Source organism: Hakea prostrata, chromosome 1, assembly GCF_041222555.1.
Source record: "Hakea prostrata isolate BN-2017 chromosome 1, UWA_Hpros_2, whole genome shotgun sequence".
In the NCBI taxonomy this organism is placed as follows: domain Eukaryota; kingdom Viridiplantae; phylum Streptophyta; class Magnoliopsida; order Proteales; family Proteaceae; genus Hakea; species Hakea prostrata.
Window position 1 is genome coordinate 5925012 of NC_142600.1, and position 15541 is coordinate 5940552.

Sequence of the window (15541 nt, forward strand, 5' to 3'; positions counted from 1 at the left end):
ATATCACATTGGTTAGTCCCTTTTGAATCATAATGGTAACTGGGAAAGTGAGAAAAATGATCAGTCAGACCTCCTGTATGAATTCTTTCACCAAACTTGATATATACTTGAGTTTCAATTTGTGGACTGTTGACAATGGGAACCCTATCCATGCCTGTGCCTAGATGCCTAGCCAAACAAGCAAGAAAAAACAAAATTAATTTCTGGGTGTTCAAGAACACACACCCAGAAATACAATTCAGGAACTCTTCCCCAATCTTGGCTTGCATAAATATTCAGTAAAGACACTAGCCACTCGATATTAAATTTCCACCAAAGATGGGGTCTCTGGCTTTTTCTGTATGTGGGACCACATTTTGGTGAAAAGCAGTTATACCTTTCTAATGTCCAGTGAATCCTTCAACTAGAGAAATAAAAAAGATCTGAGTGATCAATTTCTTCTCTTTTACTGAAAAAAAAAAAAATAAATCAATTTCTTCTCTTTCTTCTCCTCAGTTGGTAGAGATGAGATTATATACCTGTGTTCATGGAGTCCTTAGACGAGTAAATGTCTTTAGTTTTTTTACGTTTCTTCACCACATATTATGAAAGAGATTCATATGGAGCTTACTGGAAGTCTCCTTTCTGATTCATTTTATCAAAATATTAAAAAATGTGTGTATAATTTCTGTTGTGTGATAGAAAAATGTCAGAGAAGCATAGTCCAGACTTGTCTTCTCATGTATATCCATTCATCATCATGGCATACTACACACGCAACCCACATGTGGATCGATTTGCAATGCGACCGTAAAAGTTGGCTGCCCCTTGGGGGGTCTGAGTGGGTACATGGAGTGTGGGGTTGCAAAGCCAAAGAGGGTTGGTGAACCAAGTCAAGTGGGTGCCACATTGAGTTATTGAAGGTGGGGACCGAATTCCAAAGATGGCAAACAGGACCAACTTGGTGTTGGGACCTGATGCAACCTTTGGAAGATCTCATAGACTTTCTCATGTGTTTCAATTTTGGATTGTTTGGTTTTTGTTGTTTAAATCCCTTTGGGGGCATATGGGTACACAACTTTGTGTTTCCTCCTTATTTCTTTCTCTCCCATCTCTTCAAAATATCTGTTATTGATGGGACTGTTAGTCAGACCAGACGTCTTAGAAGTTAGATCTACTTTTTTTTTCTGCTTTTGCTTTTATTTTTGTTTTTGTTTTTGGTAAAATCCCAAATCTACACATCCAAACAAATTCCCAGGTTCCGAACCTACTCTGTCTCAGTATTTGGGGTTGGAGATTTGAAGCTCAGAGCCCATCATGTTATTCGGGCCCAACCCATCAAATATAATCAGACCAATCTTAGCCCAATTGTTTTATAAAACTAATGACAAATGGGTTGGGCTCGGTTGGGCCAGTCCTAATGGTTCTGCCTAATCCGTTACGTCCAATACTATATCGTCCGGTTCGTTCCTGATAGCCGATCCGACATTCGAAACGGGGGCCTAAAGGGATTAAACCATGGCCGCTAACCGCACGGCGCTGCCGTATGCCGCAGCCGCCACCGCCACGACCACCGCCTCGACCACCGCCACAGTCTCAGCAGCAGCTATGGCGGACCCACGAGTTGAGTATCTTCAGACGCTAATGGGCGAAAGTAAAGTAAATATTTTTGATTCAAGAATGGTAAGCCATGTGCATGTTCGGAGCAATGAATCGTCAACCTGAACCTTTACACCTTTTCTTTATTTCTTATCTTTTTGGCCATTGGGTCTTTAATGTTTTGACTATTAGCAAGACAGCAGAGCAGAACCAGAGGAACTCTTGGAGGTATCGGAGACGTAAAACCAAACAATCCCTGAACCCGCACGCAAACTCATCATCATTTCTACCGCCATAAGTTTTCCATAACTACACCGATCGAGACCTATCTGATTCTCAAGCTTTTGAAGAATCTTCGTCTGCGACCCAATTTACTAGCAGCAGTTCAGGTGTTTGGCTTCCTTCCTGTTTTAACTGTTTGTATCTTTTATGATTCTCTCTGTTTTAAGGGTTATACTTAAATATGATTTCATTTGGTAACCCCATCTCTAGTGGGTTTTCTTCATTTGCTTCTCTTTCGTTTCTGTATTGAATTGTTGCAGTTCGGTTCCAACTAGGGAACTTGCTTTATTTTTCGTCAACGGAGTGCGCTTTAGTTCGCCAATGGTGTTAGGTTGCTGCTTTTTATTTCTTATGGGTACACAGAACTCGAGCTGGAGAGGCAGATATTTAGCTAGACTTCCTAGAACTTGTTCCTTCAGATGCTGATAGGTCTTTATAAAGCTATAACCATGCCATAGTTTGCATCCTTGAATAGAATTCTTTCTAAGAGAAATTAAGTAGTCAATTTCTTGAGGTACAATTAACAATTCCTAGTTATCTGTTACATAAGCAATTATATGTAATTCATCTTTAGGAGTACAATACACCATTGATTTTACCATAAAGAATACACCATTAATTTCGAGTTTCATGTCCTCAGTGAGACATGTAAGAGTCATGCCTTCCTAATTCGATTGAGTGGGATGGCATCCCCCTGTCAGTCTACCTGGCTTTCTAATTATGTTAGAGGTTCATCTGGTTGGAATTATTTGAATGTCCATCTCCAAACAATAGAAGAACACTGAGCAGCAAGAATAGAGAAACAATTAATCAAAATGTACTAATGCTACTATTAGTTGCAAAGTCTTGTTTTCTGGTTATAAATTACCGATTGAATGTATTATTGAGGCCACTAGTACTTACATGTTTTCCTTCTCTGGTATGGAAGTATCTGTTCCGTACACAGTTTAAGGACCGTAAATGATTATTATACAAGGATTCAGTCCAATCCTTGAAAAGCATAAAAATTAGGTATGTTTAACATATCTACCGTTTGTTCAGCTAATTGAGCAAATGAAAACAGGTTTTAAAGGGCAGTGTATCTCACTCCTTCATCATAAGCCTTTTTTTTTTTTTTTTTTTTTTTTTTTTTTTTTTTTTTTAAACCTTTTTGTCTGGGGGTATATCCAATACCAAGGCCAAATTGAAACATAATTACACAATACGAGGAAACAAAGTCAACGTTCCTTTTCTACTGGAGATGAATATGTTGGAAGAAAAGTAGGGTTCAAACAAGGTTAGTTTCACTGGTCTGAGAGCAATCAGTTCTTCAGATGGCTGCAAAATGGTGTAGAATGCATGCACTCTCAGGGTAGCCATTGATTTTCACCACAGCACTTACAGTTTTGAATGAGTTATCACAAATTTATATGATTCAGATAAATAGATAGGAATCACAGACAAAATCTGTAAACATTTGACATAGGAGAGAAGCTCTGAAAGCAAGAAAGACTGTCATGAGGAAGTGTTATCAATCAAGGTAAAGGAAGCTATAGGGAAACTAACAAGGAAGTGCGCACCAACAAACAATTTTCAGTCCTCAATGGAAAATGAACTTTTACTTGTAGGAGCTTACTCCAAAGATAAATTTAAGAGGGAGTCAAAAACTGGAAATGTTCAAGATACTAAAGCTGCCAGGGATACAAGATACTATTGAAAACTGCAAAGATGGCGTTTAATTGTTAATAAGCAATGGGCTGGAAAATGGATCTTAGATGGTTAATATATGGTGATTACCTTGTACTAACAATATTATGCAGTTTTGTGCATGAGAATTTGGTGAGGACTAGGGAGTTGTATCCACTAAACTTGACAACTTTGGGCACTGGGATATGTGCCCGGAAATGGCTATGGGTACAGGGATACAGCAACAAGATGGTATTAGTGTGTCATTAACTCCCTTGCAGCTATGCCTGAGATTCATGCAGCGGAGTGCATGTTGAACAAATCCCGTGCCCATATCTGCGTTATGTGCTGTAAATGCTGGCACTCCAGGTTGCTTAAATTCTTGAGTAAGAGTACTTGAAAGGTATAAATGGTACTTCACCAAAGCAAAAACATTGATGGACCAGCATCTTCTCTTACTATGTAGGTGGCCAGGGCATACCACATATCAGTTTTTGGTTTATTGGTGACTCCATGCGTTGCTCACTTTTGGTTCGTAAACTCGTATGCTGTTTAATTTGAGTGCAGGGCCCTGTCTCTTATAAAGAATGTCTCGCCATGATTCTTGGGGAGTTCTAATGGACGAGAAGAATATTATTTGAATGAAAAGGAAGAGGCTTGACTACATTCTGTTCACATATGAGCTTTTTTCTGATTTACTGCACAGGTTCAAGCTCACTGCCGGGGATAGCTGAAGTACTATTATTTTCGGGGTGCAAACGCTTTTTATACAATTCTCTGTAGACATATGAAATGGGCTGAAACTATGGATAGACAAAGAATGTGATACACCTTTGTGCTGATCACTTACAAGGAAATGTACTGGAAATTCACCCCACCTGGTCCTTAGAAACTACAAACTAAACACTTAACCCATTGCATTCTACTTTTGGAGTTAAATATCCAGTGTCATCTAACCACATGGCTTCCTATGAGAAGTGGTTCTTCACAATGGTTATCTCATAAATCAATTATTGTCAGACATTCCTATAACAGTACCTTATCTGATATGATGCACTATGTTGACAAACTTAAAAAATATAGATGTTATTTTTCTTTTCTTTCACTCTTTTAACTTGATTATTTTTCCAGAGAGGCATGGGGAATGCAGAATCAATGGACAATTCATATGATGATGAAATTCGGCAGCAACCTCCTCCTTATGTGGAGAGTTCTGGGATTCACAACAATCAAAATATGCGACAGCAAGCGACTTACATACCTGATAATTTCAGCACTTCTGTCAGTCACGACAATCAGAACATGCGACAGCAAGCTGCTTACATACCTGATAATTTCAGCTCTTCTGTCAGTCACGACAATCAGAACATGCGACAGCAAGCTGCTTACATACCTGATAATTTCAGCTCTCTGGACAAGGTGTTTGTCATAACTTTCTTGTGGATGACATCTTTTATGCCATTCAAGAGAAGCTTTTGATATTTGCCACCTGCTGTATTTTGTTAATTCATTATCAGATGATTTATCATCTTTTACCTATTTGTGGCGCACTCTAGTTTTGGAAAGCATTTTGGAGTGCCATCGCCTGAGTAGAATGAAAACTGTAACTACGACACACTAAACATTAACAGGAAAGTATGTGATCTGGAGTGTTTTATGACTGGCGTATTTCTTTAAAACTTGAAAGGAAAATTTTTATAGGAGAGTCATACAACCATCTATAGTATGTAGTGTTGAATGTTGGGGAATTAAGAAGTGTCATATAGATCAATACAGTGTAGCAGAGATGGTAATGTTAAGATGTATCAGTGGCAAAACTATGGATAAAGAATGATCATATTAGAGGTGATTTCGGAGTTGCTCTGGTACTTCGTATTTGATAAGCTATGAGGAAGTTGTTTGAGGTGGCATGGCCATGTTCAAGTTCAATGAAGGCCATTGGATTTCTCCCATATGGAGGATTGATTTGATTTAGATTGAAGAAACTAAAAGAGCCAGTGCCAAACCTATAATAACTTCACAAGCAGTGGTGAGGAAAGACATATATTGCTTATGCATCATAAAGTATGACCTCGAATAGAGCTGATTGGAGCACAAAGGATCCATGTAGCTGACCACATTCAGTTGGTATGAGAGTGGGTTGTTGCTGTAATAGAATACTACTTATTAAACTCAAGTCAGTTAGATCTTAAGAAATACTAGATGGAGTTAGCTTAGGGTGGGCCTTGACACAACAGTATGGTTGCCCCATTGCAGCCTAGTGGTGGCAGGTTCGAGTCCTGAAACTATAGCTGTCATGGCACCATGGTGAACCAAGGTGTTGAGAAGGAGTAAAAACCAGTGCATCCGCCTAGAGGATGCCTTGACAGCTATACCGACGGCAGCCTCCTTGCAAAGTGGGAGTTAGGCTGCATACTGCCATGCATTATGACCCCTCCCAGGCCCCGCATTGGTGGGATTATCATGTACTCACTTAAAAAGGAGTTGGCTAGATGAATCCTGTTTTTCTATGCAAAACTCCCTTTTTGTGTGTGGGGTGTGTGTGTGTGTGTGGTGTTTTTATTTTTTTGTTATGGGGGGTGGGGTTGTGTTTTGAAAATATACTGATGAATCTATCAACCTATTGGAAGGGAAACGCAAACCTAGTGCCAAAGGCTTCCACACAAGTAGAGTCCAGGGGGCAGATCTCCTACGCCATCTTAACCCAACAACTTTTGCTGGGAGGCTGTTTCAATGTCTTGACCTCAGGGCTACAGCTGTGGTCCACCAACCTTTGTGCCAAGGCCCACCCCTAATCTATTGGAAAGGAAAGCTTTTCATGAATAATCCATGAAACCTGCACGTGAATCCATCATCACAAGCTGCCAAACAACATAGACAGAAATCCCCAATGAGTTGGTCCATTGAGCAATCACTGCATAAAACCTTTGGATGAAGTTGTGGGGAAGAAATTTATCATTAAAAATTAGGAATTGCTGGGAAAGGGAGAAGAGAAGGGCTTCCTTCCATAAATGAATCGTCCAGATTTATTTGGATTCAGGAAATTAAGTATAGGATTTGTTGAGAAAAGTCAATGAAATTTGCCATTCTATCTTATTTCCTGACTATTAAAGCATTCTTTTTTAATGTTTTCATAGTATTCTTTTGTTTATTAGCTTTTTCCTTACGCTTATGCTGCTTGTGGTAATTATTATGAGAATAAAATTGGTCCTCATATTTTTAGGTTATTTGTGCATTAAGAGATGCTGGTCTTGAGTCATCAAATTTAATCCTTGGTATTGACTTTACAAAGAGCAATGAGTGGACAGGTGATCTAAACTGTTTTCAATAAAGTAAATAATATTTTTTATTCAAATTATCCTATTACTGGAAAATAAACATTACCGTGTACTGGTTGCAGGCAGGTATTCGTTCAATAGGAGAAGCCTCCATGCAATTGGAAGCATTCCTAACCCATATGAGCAAGCTATTTCTGTGATTGGGCGCACATTGTCTCCTTTTGATGAGGACAATTTGATACCTTGTCTTGGATTTGGTGATGGTTAGTATTTTTTTTCACAGTTATACGTAGAATAAATCCTTTAACTAGTCATCTGAATTTTATTTTATTTTTCCTCTTTTTACTTTTAGCATCCACACATGATAATTATGTGTTCAGCTTCTTTCCTGATCACCGACCTTGTCATGGTTTTGAGGAGGCTCTCACAAGATACAGACAGATAGTTCCTTATTTAAAATTATCAGGTTCACATTCCTCCTTCCAAATTTTCTTTCTAATGCAGTTTCAATTCCATGCCTCAAGATTAAAATGGATAAAAGATTATTAAAATCCAGGTAATCTGGAAAATAAATGTTTGAAAAGTCAGCTTGTGAAGGAAAAAGGGGATTTTTGTGACAAGAAAAATGGTCAAATACATGGTGTTCCTATGATCAGAGTTTTGTAATTTCTGAATAACTTTGATGCTGCACCCATGACTAACATTGATCCAATAATGGTTGAGAAAATAATGAACGTATGAGATAGTCTTGTTCTTTTGGTGCTCTTCTTCTATAGGTCATGTCAAGAAAAGTCAGACACAGGATTTTGGCACATTCTGATTTGACATGCTTTGATTTAGCTTGTCCAAGAAGAAACAGATTGGTGCATTTTCTTCTTCTGCTTCTTTTGAAGCCTTCCTTTGAAGTATAGTTTGTACATATGGATCACATAGTGTCAAGTTTTTCAATATATGCAATTTACTAAATGTTGTAGGTAAATGATATCTTTTTGCGGTTATAAGATGTCTTTTTGAATGAGTAATTTCCTGATCTGGTTTACTTTTCTACTATTCTCTTGGCCATTGGCTTGGATTCAGGTCCAACCTCTTTTGCACCAATTATTGATGCATCAATTGATATAGTGCAGAGAAGTAATTGGCAATATCATGTCTTAGTCATCATTGCTGATGGGCAGGTTCATAATTCTTCTTTCTTTCTTTTTTTGGTGGCTTCTTTATGACAAATTTACATTTTATGTATATATACACATTTGTGTCAATTTATTTTGCTTTTCCTTTCACTTTTACAGGTTGCAAGGAGTGATGATTTACCACCTGGGAGATTTAGCCCACAAGAGCAGGCAACTATAAATTCTATAGTTGAAGCTAGGTAAGGACTACTTGAATGTAATAAGTGTTCTCTTTGATATGTTTTATTGACTAATAAAGTGTCTTGATTTTTAGTCAATATCCTCTGTCAATTATTTTGGTTGGCGTGGGGGATGGACCATGGGATGCAATGAAACAGTTTGATGATAACATTCCTCGCCGATCATTTGATAACTTCCAGGTACTTTACATCATAAATTTTGTATTTAGTCTGCCCTTCTTTTTTTGAAAAAGTCAAACATCTATTTCATCTTTTTGACACTTGCTAGCTTTTATTCTGTAATAAGTTCAGATTTTGCTCTTGCTGGTCATGCCCTCGCTGGTGAGTGCTAACCAGTCTGCCTTCATTTCTGATTGGAGTATCTCAGATAATATGCTCCTCTGTGTGGAGATTGTTAGAGGTTTTGATAGAACCGCCCATTCCCCTGCTGCCCTCTTGAAGGTTGATCTCCATAAAGCATTCGACTCTATCCGCTGGGACTTTATTAGTGAGGTTCTCTCTGCTATGGGATTCCCCCCCTCCTTTTTCCATTGGATCGGAATTTGCATCTCTACCCCTCTCTTCTCCATCATCACCAATGCTCCCCTGCCGGCTACTTTCCTTCTAGGGTGGGTATCCGCCAAGGTTGCCTCCTCTCCCCCTATCTTTTTTCCCTGGCACTTAAGTCCTCTCCCACCTCCTTCAATCCAAAACTGACCAGCTCCTTATCTCCCCCATCCCTAAGTGTAAATCCCACAAGCTTACGCACCTTGCCTTCGCGGATGATCTCATAATTTTCTCCAAGGTGGATCACTCCTCAATCTGCTCTATCCTTGCCTCCCTCTCCACTTACGAATCCCTCTTTGGTCTTCGAGTCAATCTTGAGAAATCTACCATCTTCCTTGCGGGTGTGTCTGATTCTATCCGTTCCTCCTTCTGTCAGCTCTTTGGTTTCAAACTTGGCTCCTTCCCTGTAACCTATCTTGGCCTCCTTTTATCCCTGGTAGAATCACCCGTCACCACTGCTCCTTGATGCTTGGCCACATTAGGAAAAAGCTCCAACTCTGGAAAGGGAAGCTTCTCTCCTTCACCGGTAGAGTGGTGCTCATTTGTTCAGTTCTCCAATCTACCTACCTTTATAAGTGTGGTATTTTCTCCCTCCCCAAATCTTCCGTCCATGCTATGGAATCCCTCTTTTATTCCTTCCTCTAGAAAGGGCAAGAATCCTCCCATTTTCTTCACCCTAACAATTGGTTCGACACCTGCTGCCCAATGTATAAAGGGGGCCTTGGCATTTGCTGTATCCAAGATGTTACTATGGCTTGCCTTCTGAAACTCAATCTGAAAAATTGCCTCTAAGCATGATTCCATTTGGGTTTGTTGGGTCTACTCCCACCTTTTCACATCGGACTCCATCTGGACTGCCCCCAACCCTTCCAACCCTTCCTAGATTTGGAGGAAGCTCCTCCTTCTCCGTCCTCGAGCTCTTTCTATTATCTCCGTCCAAATCTCTTATGGGTCCTCCACATCTTTCTAGCTTAATCTGTGGCATCCGATGGGTATCTTGTACTCTCTTTTTGGTCCCTGTACAGTCTATGAAACCCGTATCCCTAAAGTTGCCCCCTTCTCTTCCTTCATCACAAATGGTTCTTGGTCCCCTTCCCCCCACCCAAGTTTCACGCAAGTCTAGAATTCCCTCCCCTCCCTTATGCCCTCTGCTTCTAACCTCTCTATTTGGCTTCCATCCCTCCACCAAATCCTTCACTACCTCCTCAGCTTGGAACCTTCTTCGGACCCGCTCCCCCCTTGTCCCTTGGGCCCCAATAGTCTGGTTCAATGGCAACATTCCTCGTCATTCTCTCACCCTTTTGAGAGCCCTCAACCTTGCCCTGCCCACCCAAGCCTTCCTTATTAGCCGCCACATCTTGGTCAACCCTAACTGCATCCTTTGTTGGAATGATTCAGAGGACCTCGATCACCTTTTTTTCTCTTGCCCTTCTCCTGTTCCCTTTGGTCTTTAGCTCTCACTTACATTTGGCCTTGGGCGAGGCATTCTTTTGGCTTTGCTCGTGATTGGAACTGGATCTTGATAAACTTTTTGAGCTCTTCTATTTGTGACCAAGTTGGTAAGATAGTTTTTAGAGCTAGAATCCACCACTTATGGTGGGAGCGCAACCTTAGGAAATGGACCTCCAAATCTCGCTCTCTGGACTCGATTTGAAATGTCATCTGTTTTGATGTCTCTTCTCGACTTCTAGCTCTCCTCCACCCCCATGTTGTTGACCCCCCACGGACCAGGCTTATTGTTAGCTCCTATGGTCTCTCCTCTTCCTTTCGGTCTTCCTCTTGATCGGTTCCCCCCCCCCCCCCCCCTTTCGTTTCTTTCCTCTTTGTAACTTCTTTGTTGTTTAATTTTAATTATTAGTTCACTCCCAAAAAAAAAAAGTTCAGATTCTGCAATTGGGATAACATTTAATTTTAGGTGGCATCATTGAATATAACCTAATAATGCTAAGTTAAAAGATGTTATATAGGAAAGAATGAAGAGTTCCTGTACCCTCCTGTTACAATCATACTCACTTACTGGCTACTTCTTTTTCTAATTCTGATGGAATTGTTGGTTTACTTATTGCTCGAATTGGTACTTGGAAAACTTGGAAGCTGTGAGATAGATGATAGCAACATCTAAAATTCATACATGGATTTTCTGCTGATACAGAAATTGAAACACTTAGTGCTCTTATCCTTGTGATCTCAAAACATGAAGCATGGAACAGACAGGAGTTCCCAATTCTGCAAGGGCTGAGTGATGTAGCTCCTATTATCACTTTGCTCATAAATCTATATAATATGATTAATGCTGAGAGAATATATCAGATGGTGTGGCTCAGCACAATGGTTAGGTTGCTCTATTGCAACCTCGCAGCCATAGGTTCGAATCAAAGAACTACCTCCACAAAAAGGGGGGGGGGTGAGGCTGCATATGTACGCTCCTCCCTAGACCCTTCAATAGTGGGAGCCTTAAGCACTAGGTACACCCATTTTGAGATAATCATATGAGCGTCCTAACTAGCTTTTCTCAGAAGTCCTAATTAGAAGAGAGGCAACATAGTTGATTGGCATGTGGAGTAAATTGCTTTGATGTAATGGCATTTGCATTTAATAAGCTGGAGAATATAGTCCAAGGTTCTTGGTTTGCTTGTTATAAATTGCTTCCATAAACAAGTCATTCATCGTCCTCTGTTTGACTTAGGTTAATGCATAGGCAATAAAATGAAGACGTAACCTCTATTCTATATAACATAGAACTAACTATCACCCCAGTCCACAATAAAATCATGCAACGCTGATAACAATACTTTGTCACACTAGGTCCCGTAAATAAAGATGACTGAAAAAACTAGATGGTAGGTAAAGAGAAATGATAACATGGTTATCACAAGCTTCTGCAAGTGTCTAAGGATGATGCCAGCCACCTTAGACTCGGGCAACTTCACTTCAGGTATCAGCAGGACAGATCACAGATTAATTCCCCAGAAAACTCAATAGAACTCAGAAGTAGTAACCAACTTCTCTTGTGCAGTTGTTGTTCCCATCAGATGTAGGTCTACAAGGGCTCTCAGACCAAATTAATTGTTAGATGCTGAAACAACAGGAAGTCTTAGAATTTTGATGGTTAACTCGGAAACTAAAAACTCATAGGAATCAGCCAATCCACCCATTGGATGGCGCTCAATTAATATCAAAGGGAAGACCCTTGAAAGGTATTGCACCCAAAAAAGAGGGTGCTGGAATGGGTAACTTGATCTGGAGATATGAGTCCTTGAGCCTTGTTGCAGAAAATCTCCACAATACCAGGCAGCCATTATGAAGTGTAATCTCTAGGTCTCCTCAACTGGATTTGATGGAATGGTATCCAAACATTAACATAAACTGATAGTGTTAATATATTTGCAGAATCGGCAAAAAAAAAAGTAGGAATCATTGGAAGGGAAGAAAGGATAGATGGCTCGAGCATCTCACTTCATATGGGACTCTCTCCTACACTGCCTCTCATAGCCATTGGAGTTACCTACTCTTTTTTCCTTTGCCAAAGCGTTTCTGTTATTTGTAAACAGCAATATGGGATCCTTCCTTGTATGGAAAGGAAGCCCCTCTATTATCTGGCTGTTCATCTAGCATAGAAACTAAATACGAAGTGAATCCCAATAATTAACCAAAACAGGAAGGGTCTGAACTATCTCTATGCTACTGATACTCCCCATGCAAGGACTAAAACTTCAGCAGGATACATCGACATGCAAGCAAGGATGGGTCCCACACGAGTGGATAAAACCTCCCCTGAGTCTTCTCCATGCAACTGACCATGGAGCCTACTAAATCTAAAGAGAACCTCTCAAGTATAGTGATGTTAGGATATTATTTTCTCCCTTTTACTTTATCTTTTTTTTTTTTTTTTTTTTGGGCCCCCGGGGGGGTTTGAGGTTTGGGGTGGAGGATGAATGTGTGCATGTTATTGCTGATTTCCTCCACCACGATTGATCTACGTCACTCTTATCTGCTGCTCAACTGGTTGTATTTTGCTACTGATCCTATTCAACTGTCAACTGTGTCTACACAATTGGTATATTTCCCTCGTCTGAGTTCCCAAGCGTAATGCGTACAAACTGGTTTTCTGCCTAATAAGGGTGGACTGTTGCTTTTTTCCCCTTCCTTTACTTAATTTCCTAATTGGTATTTGCCTCATTTGAGTCCATTATTCTTTCAAGAGTCTATTATAAACTCTATAGGAGGTATCTGCCTAGTGAGAGTCTACTGTTGCTTTCAATCACTTTCTTTGATCTCATGATGAACTTGTCTTATGCAGTTTGTAAACTTCTCAAAGATCATGTCTGAGAAGAAGGAAATGTCAAAGAAAGAAACAGATTTTGCACTTGCTGCCCTGATGGAAATCCCATTTCAATATAAAGCCACACAGAAACTGAGGATTGTGGAGTAAGCCAGTGGTCTTATGAACTAGTTAGTGACTGTTGAGTTTTACCTTCTAAACTGTAGTTTGGAGATTACTGAGCCCTGAACTTAATCTGCTCATGCAGAAGTAGAAGTAAAGCACCACGTACAAATCCACTTCCCCCTCCACGTGATGTTATTGAACATGATAATGCTGTTAGAACATCTCCGCAGGTGACAAGCTTGCAGTCAGATGATCCTACAACTTCTACTGAGCAGACTGAGCAGGTAAACAGTCAATATTTTATTTCCATGACTGCAACCTTATATCCTGTTTTGGCTTGGTGTTGAAAACATGGATGTTTTCCCTTTTGTCGTTGCTTCAGGTCTGTCCTATTTGCTTGACAAACCCAAAGGACATGGCATTTGGTTGTGGTCATCTGGTAAGTACTCTGCAGCTTATTACCTGCTAATGTTTATTTTTGGGTTCATATTACCTGCTAATGTGAAAGCATAATCTGTAACACATAAAAGTATGCACATAATGTGCTTGGGAACAGAAATACCTTCACTAGTTCCTGATCTTTCAAAAATCTGTTTGTATGTCTTTAGTACTACATAGAAAAGTTGTCATGAATCTATTGAATGGTTTGAATCTTCCACTTACATAAAGAGTTTATAGTCATTGGGTTCTGGAGAAAAATGACCGACATAATGTACTGGGATGCTGAATTGTATCAAATCTTAGATTACTATCAATCAATTTTATTGTGTGTTTACGAAAGATGAACTTATACCTGTGTAAACAGCATCCGATATCTCATGTCTGCTTTCTTGGTTCAGACTTGCAAGGAATGTGGAGCAAGCATATCATTGTGCCCTATGTGCCGTGAGCCAATAAAGACACGCATTAAGCTGTATACCTAGAAAATGTGTTTCTCCAGTTGCTGCACATCCAGAAACTGGTTGTCGAAATGGAAATTACATATATATATTTGTATATTTTTCATATTTCTCATCACTTCATCTATTATTGTAGAGTTACTGTCGAAGGCATTAGAGTGTGGGTTTGATATTTTTATCTTGGCAAATAGTTGTCTAGATTTGATCAAGCGTGCGAACTAAATGGTGAAATATGAGTTGTAAATTTTTGTTTTTACTTTTTTTTTTTTTTTTTTTTTTTTGGTACAAAGGCACTTTTTATATATGGGGATAGGGATATTACATATGCCGCCGGCAGCAGTTGAACCCATGACCTCTCCACTGAGAAGCGGGTTCCTAACCATTCTAGATACAAGACAATGGAACTCCTAATGATTATTTTCAAATTACCTTTGAGAATATCACATACAACAATGAAAAGAAGGTTACTTCTAAATTTATCTTTTTGGTTGAGCAGCTCTTGTATATTGTTATTTGTCTTAATTGCTAAATTTCATAGTTTTCAACTGTTGCATTGGTGTGGCCGTCCTTTTGGCACACTGGTGGCAGTCTCTTATAGAAGTCTTCGGTTTTGAGTCTCCGTATGTATGCAGCTTTCTCGTCCCTCCTCTCCCCTGAGCCTATGAGCCCCCCATAAGCATGTTGGATCATCTAGCGTCCAGGGGGCACCCCCCCCCCCCTTCCAATGTGTTGCATTGCCCTGATGCCACTACTATGCTAGATTCTTCACTCTTTTTGGTGCTTCAGATTGTCTGCTACCATGAATTCCAAAGTGGCTTGGGATTTTCAGATGGAAAAGAAGGGAAAATGACTTGAATTACACATGCTGGTGAATTTCTTCAACTCTTAGGACCACCTAAAGCCTAAATTCACTTTTCAAGTTACTCTGACCCACTGGTGAGCCAAGCAGCATTTTGCACATTCGTCTCAGGGATGTTCTAATCATAAAACTAGCAGTGAAGGAATATTTGCGTAGACGAGTACTCCTATTTCTCAAAGTCTCACACATTATCGTGGTGGGAACCATTGCAACACCCTCACTATTGGAGATGCCATAATGTAGATAAACTCGACCCCAAAAAGGTAAATAATGTAGATAAACGCGATGTCAAGTTTTTGAATCTTAATTCCAAGTACTCGCTTGTGCGTTGGCACGCACACATTCCATTATCCATGCTCGTACCTACTAGCTCCAACTACTAATATCAAATTGCTTCAGTCAATGAATATCGCTTCAGTCAATGCATATCACAGTCAAGCGAAATTTTGAATCCGAAATCAAACCGTCGGATCTGAAATTTCAGTCAAGATTTTGATCTCAACTATTGAATATCAATGGTCAAGATCAAAATCTCCGTCAGATAGTCAGGATCAAAATCTCGCAGGACTGAAACAAGGTCCTTACTAATGTACTCTACTATATCCTCAGAATTTCCATTATCAAAAAGCCGAAGACTTTCAAAACTCTACTGTTGCATGGAGAATTTGATCAGAATAA

At 39.7% G+C, this 15541-nt stretch overlaps 1 protein-coding gene across 2 annotated transcripts; it reads left to right on the forward strand.

The window, feature by feature from the left end:
- Positions 1–1491: 1491 nt before the first annotated feature.
- Positions 1492–14689, forward strand: LOC149026958 (E3 ubiquitin-protein ligase RGLG3-like). 2 transcript variants are annotated; one of them, XM_089157539.1, is made up of 13 exons: positions 1492–1662; positions 1771–1967; positions 4657–4944; positions 6749–6833; positions 6926–7066; positions 7156–7269; positions 7881–7978; positions 8093–8172; positions 8247–8352; positions 13019–13146; positions 13248–13389; positions 13488–13544; positions 13945–14689. In XM_089157539.1, the coding sequence occupies exons 3-13, from the start codon at positions 4663–4665 to the stop codon at positions 14026–14028; spliced, it is 1317 nt and encodes a 438-aa protein (XP_089013665.1). In that variant the 5' UTR covers positions 1492–1662; positions 1771–1967; positions 4657–4662; the 3' UTR covers positions 14029–14689. The 2 variants fall into 2 exon arrangements, with proteins under 2 accessions (XP_089013665.1, XP_089013671.1); XM_089157545.1 differs by lacking the exon at positions 1492–1662 and having other exon boundaries at positions 1669–1967.
- Positions 14690–15541: the final 852 nt, after the last annotated feature.

Bases quoted from the DNA above. Each gene is read 5' to 3' on its own strand.
- LOC149026958 (XM_089157539.1), top strand. From the start codon at position 4,663: ATGGGGAATGCAGAATCAATGGACAATTCATATGATGATGAAATTCGG. The intron at 8,353-13,018 runs GTACTTTACATC...TGTCTTATGCAG, and splicing joins GATCATTTGATAACTTCCAG to TTTGTAAACTTCTCAAAGAT. The intron at 13,545-13,944 runs GTAAGTACTCTG...TTCTTGGTTCAG, and splicing joins CATTTGGTTGTGGTCATCTG to ACTTGCAAGGAATGTGGAGC.